At 40.0% G+C, this 4,988-nt stretch overlaps 2 protein-coding genes across 2 annotated transcripts in view; one reads left to right on the top strand and one right to left on the bottom strand.

Annotated features, from left to right (window-relative positions):
- Positions 1-336: 336 nt before the first annotated feature.
- On the top strand, positions 337-3,049 carry prcc (proline rich mitotic checkpoint control factor). The gene is made up of 7 exons (XM_013999818.1): positions 337-987; positions 1,067-1,111; positions 1,243-1,722; positions 1,832-1,921; positions 2,016-2,162; positions 2,577-2,642; positions 2,859-3,049. Exons 1-7 carry the CDS (start codon positions 715-717, stop codon positions 2,943-2,945), a joined length of 1,188 nt encoding a protein of 395 aa, XP_013855272.1. The 5' UTR covers positions 337-714; the 3' UTR covers positions 2,946-3,049.
- Positions 3,050-4,027: 978 nt separating this feature from the next.
- Positions 4,028-4,988, bottom strand: part of mrpl9 (mitochondrial ribosomal protein L9) — a 6,416-nt gene continuing 5,455 nt past the window's right edge. The window contains exons 5-7 of the mRNA XM_013999819.1: positions 4,768-4,866; positions 4,600-4,683; positions 4,028-4,338 (exon numbers count right to left, since the gene is read on the bottom strand). Coding sequence (XP_013855273.1) covers positions 4,156-4,338; positions 4,600-4,683; positions 4,768-4,866 — 366 coding nt within the window. The 3' untranslated portion in view covers positions 4,028-4,155. The remainder of the gene's footprint in view (positions 4,339-4,599; positions 4,684-4,767; positions 4,867-4,988) is intronic.

The raw sequence follows: 4,988 nt of genomic DNA, 5'->3' as shown, positions 1-4,988 counted from the left end.
CTTTTATTTTATTGGACTAAAAATTAACCTAGTAGCTATTTTATTTATAAATAATTTCAACCCAGTTTTGACTTATACACAGCAAAGATGCCAAACTTAACTACACTAATGAAAAGTAAAAAATAAAAGGTCGCTTTCTGTGAGTTTTCAGATTTAAGTCGTTTCACATCTACTCCACAAGGGGGCGCCAAAACATTTTTTAAATTAAAAAAACAACATCTTTTGCACTTATTCCACTAGAGGGCGCAGTAACATTTTGTTGTCGTTAAAATTCACAGGAAGTCGCCTTGTCCTCATTGCTAATGATGGAGGCGAGTGTTTTGAAGCAGTTCAGGGACTAACGAACTCGCTTTCTTGGCGCAACAACACGTTAAAGTGTGTGATAGCACCAAGCCGTATCGTATCATGGTGTAATTTATTATGCGCAATATTAGTTAAGAATAAAAATAAGAAAAAAAGCGGTGAGTAATAAGGTGAAGACGGTGGCTTTGCTAACATTTTAGCTCTGCGCTCTCATTGAAATAATCTTATCAGCAGGTCGCGTTTTTTTTCTTTTTTTTAATTTATTTTATCACCGTGGCTGTAGTCAGGAAATATTTTCGTACCTTTTATTTGAAGTTGATTGATCGAATAAGTCGGTGCGAGTGCGGCTTCTTCGTGCCAAAGTGCTCATCCAATGTCCTGCAGGTTCTCTAATCCTCAACATCAGCAAACATGTCRTTAGTCGCTTATGGCAGCAGTGATGAGAGTGACTCGGAGGAGAGTGTACCCCGTGGAGGGGGGCTGTTCTCCGTCCTGCCTGCTCCGAAAACATCTGGATCTGCAGACAGAAAGGGAGGACCAAAGCATGCTGCAGGGGACAACAGGCCGAGGGATGACTCAGTTCCCCAGCTATCTACAGGAAGCTCCTTCTTATCCAGTTTGCCTAAGCCGAAGAAACGAACCGAGCCTGTCAAGATCAATGTTCCGCAGGTCCAGAGACGGGATGTGAGTCAGCAAAGACCCATCGTACTTTTAAACTGTTGTGGTATGATTTCAGGTTGTAATTCTTATTTCTCATTTACAGTCGGACTCTGATGATGACGAACCAGCGAAGAAACTAAAAGCTCAGGTAAACTTTGTTGTGTTGATTGTAAAATAATCCACATTTACAAGCTGGGCAGATTAATAAATCAGTGTTTGTGAATAGATTATTGTCTCATCTGCACACGGTAATAACGCTGTTATATTTGTTTTCACCAGGGTGCAGGTTCAGGCTTGTCCTCCATTCTCCCAAAGCCCAAAAACCTGACGGTGAAGGAGACGGACAGACCTTTGATTCCTCATACACTCACCAAACGGCAAGAAGCCAAAGGACCCAAACCTCCTGGCGCTCCTTCTCAGGGCCTGATTGGTTCCAGTGCTTCTCCCTCCGCTATCAAAGCTGCAGCCAAGTCTGCAGCCATGCAGGTGGCTAGACAAATAGCGACAGAAGAGCAGGACGAGGAGGACATAAGTCCACAGAACTACTTCTCCCTCGAAGAGAGCTCCCAGTCTCGACCTGCGGTTGTCCCAAGTCCAGAACCCGAGCCAGAACCTCCTGCTGAAACCCGTTCTTATTCAGCTGCCAGTGAGCCAGGACAGTCAGACGCCCCTCTCYACTTTGGCGGGAGCCAGGGTGCAGAAGGAGCATGGGAGGGTCAATATAGTCAGTATGAAGAGTCGGTGGCAGGCTCAGAGCAGGTATCATTTATTTTACAACTTCATGCACAAAACCAGTAGGTTTGGATGCAGACAAACGTGTAATTAGCAAGGAGTTAACATTAATCTGCTTTATATGTTTTTGTTTCAGGGGTACTATGAGCCCTACTACCAAGATCCTAACCCTGGATTGGGAGAGGATGAGGAGCCTGAACAGTCCGCCATGTTTGACGATGAAGCTGTAAGAAATCTGCTTCTTTGCCTTTTCTTTAAATTGTTCACCGTATGGTGTGTAGATTCTCCTGAACACCGTCTCATCAATGGATTTTCTGCAGTTCATGCGACTGCAGGGGAAAAGAAACCGAGGCAAGGAGGAGGTGAAGTTCCTGGAGATCAAAGGGGACGACCAGCTGAGTGGCAACCAGCAGTGGATGACCAAGAACATGACGGAGGAGAAGCAGAACCGGCAGTCGTACAGCAAGGTGACCCGTGTGGATCTGCCTGTGGCTGCATGTTTTGCATGGGCAGGGTTGTGTTTGTGACTTTAGGAAAACCAAAATCCTGGCTTGTTTTTATGCAGCGGGTTGATTTAGAGCAATGGTTACACCTAAACACGTTTATGAAAGATTTTGCAGCCTTTGATGGTAACTTTTAGGAAGAAAAACATTACTAGCTCAAAAAAGCAGACCATTATTAGCATTTCATATGTCTCCATAGCTTTTATTTTTTGATAATAAATCGATCAGCCGTCGTCCTCGCAGTGGTTTTATTTGTGTTCATTTAAAAACACGACTGCGGGAATCTTCTGGACATCGAAGCATATCTCATGTAAATGTTCTATTATCATAAAGAAAAACAACAAATTTTAATGCGACTTTTATGTGTTTTTTCTGCAGAGAAAAGGAGTACAGCCCACTGGACAACAGAGGCGCAAACATCAGATAACTTATCTCATCCACCAGGTGAGTAAGCAAACACAAAGCACGAATGATGTGTTTAAAACCACACACACGCACCCAGGCTCGTAAAGTTGTCACTCATCATCTCACGCTTGCTTTTTGAGCAGTATGATTTATTTCCAGTTGTCTGGATGTAATAAAATTCTGTGTACAACTCCCCATACAGCTCAGAGGGCTTCTCTGATGGAAAAAAATAGACGCTATGTTTTTACTTTTCAGGCGAAGGAGCGTGAATTGGAGCTGAAGAACAGTTGGGCAGAAAACAGGCTAACCCGCCGGCAGACCCAGGCCAAATACGGCTTCTAGTGGTCGTCACTGTGGACTGCAGTGGTTTTCAGATACTCTGGAAATAAAAACTGTTTAGAAGCAACATGTAAATAAACAAAGCAGAAGGTTCTTTCTACCCTCCACTCTTTATTGTAATGAATTCATCTGTTTTGTTTGAAACTTTTTCTTATAGAACTAAAAATCCACTCCACTCAAAATATAATCACTAATAAAAAAAACCTTCTAGMGTTTTTAAGGTCAACCGGTAATAGAAATATAAATGTGCTTGTTATAAATGTTTTTTTCCCCTTTTGGATGCATATTTTTCTGTACTAAAAGGTATTTTTGTGGTGAAAAAACATGAAAAAAAATGTTTGGCTCTCTGGGAATCAGACGTAGGAACATGCTGCTGAAGTTGTTGGAAAGCTGTGACGTTAAGTATTTATTCAAGAAATCAACAACTTTGTCACAAATAAAAACAATTTGGTTGTCTTTAGATATTCTTTGTACCAGAGAACCAAACATGAGTTTTATCAAGTTATTTGGCTGCACTATAGACCAGAAAATTCATTGAAATAAAAAAAAATAATAATAAATTTAATTTTACCTGCATTTATGTATTTGTATGGCTCTGAAATTCTTCAGCTGAGATCTAATTTGTGGGAAGTTAATATTTCCTTCTGGATCAGTGGGAACGGTCACTTTCATCAAAACAAGATATTGCTCCAGTAGCAGGTTTTTATGCATTTCAAGTAGCATTTTGCAAAAAATCTCCAAATGTCAACCGTTTCATATGATCTTACACAATTAAACTCAACAATTAACTGTGCAAATAAGTATTTAAATTCTGACARTTTGATCTGATTTAAATAAAATACAGAAATTAAGTAAAATGCTTCACCTCAAGCAGCTGTTTGTGCTGTTTTATAACATTTACATTCCAAATTCATGTTTTGATCTGAACTGTTACTTGTACCACTTTTTATTTACTGTGTGTTTGCAGTTTAAATCAATAAAACTGAGTTTTTTCTTGCTTCTTTTCTTTTGAATACCTGTTGGCAGTTTTTATTATTTAGCTTGGTCAACAATGAGYCATAACCTTTGGTGTGAAACCTCAAGAATACAGTTTTTCTTTTTTTATTTTAAGCACAAATAAACAGCAGTARTGCATTGCTTTTTAATGATAAAACACCTCGGACTTAGAATTAAAAAATCTTTGAACAATCAGAAAAATGTCAAATTCTAAATCCTAATTTTTCTCTGGGCCTTCACTTGGTGGTGCTGTTGAGTCGTGTCTTGTCTGGGTGTCTCCTGAAGTCGTTTCCTCTACGGAGGCTTCGCTCGCCGCCTCAGCCTCCTCCTGGCTGCTTGCAGAGACGCCTTCGTTCGGCAACAGCCACATGGGAATTCGAACTGTGTCCAGTCCGTTYACCTTGAAAAATGGTGGAAATTAGGGATTGTGTTTCAATAAATAAAACGGATCAGACAAAAATTGAATGGTTTTGCTAATACATCCATATAAACAATAAATATAACTGCATCCTGTAGCTGCTGCATAATTAGAACAAAATCCTTTTCACAAACAACAAGTAAAGGAGAGAATTTGTAATTTATACATTTTTCAAGTTGTTTCAATTTGCCTTCATGCTAAACAGAGGAAAATGATGCATTGATTAAAAAAAACAGTTCTTACAGTAATTTCACACCAGTGTTCGCCCAACTCCTTAATTGGCTCGAATGGAAGATTCAATGCATGAAGTGGAACAACAAGTCCCAACTAAAAGGAAGGTACAAAACAAATAAATAAAGTTCAGTAGTGTCACTCTGACAGAGAATGAAAAATAAATAAATGCTGCCAAACCTTTTTGTCGAACTGTCTGCAGACGACAGCTTTAGTGAGCTGGAATTCATCAGACGTTTTGGTAATCTCCAGCTTGTAGCGTGTAAGATACTTCACAGTCTGTGAAAACACAAATACACTTACTGTTTGAGGCATTTCACTTTTCTTTATTTCCATCCATCCATCCATCCATCCATCCATCCATCCATCCATCCATCCATCCATCCATCCATCCATCCATC

This window comes from Austrofundulus limnaeus, unplaced genomic scaffold (genome assembly GCF_001266775.1).
Source record: "Austrofundulus limnaeus strain Quisiro unplaced genomic scaffold, Austrofundulus_limnaeus-1.0 Scaffold2492, whole genome shotgun sequence".
Classification (NCBI taxonomy): Eukaryota; Metazoa; Chordata; class Actinopteri; order Cyprinodontiformes; family Rivulidae; genus Austrofundulus; species Austrofundulus limnaeus.
The sequence above is the reverse complement of the archived record's forward strand: the minus strand, read 5'-3'. Positions and strand labels throughout refer to the sequence as shown.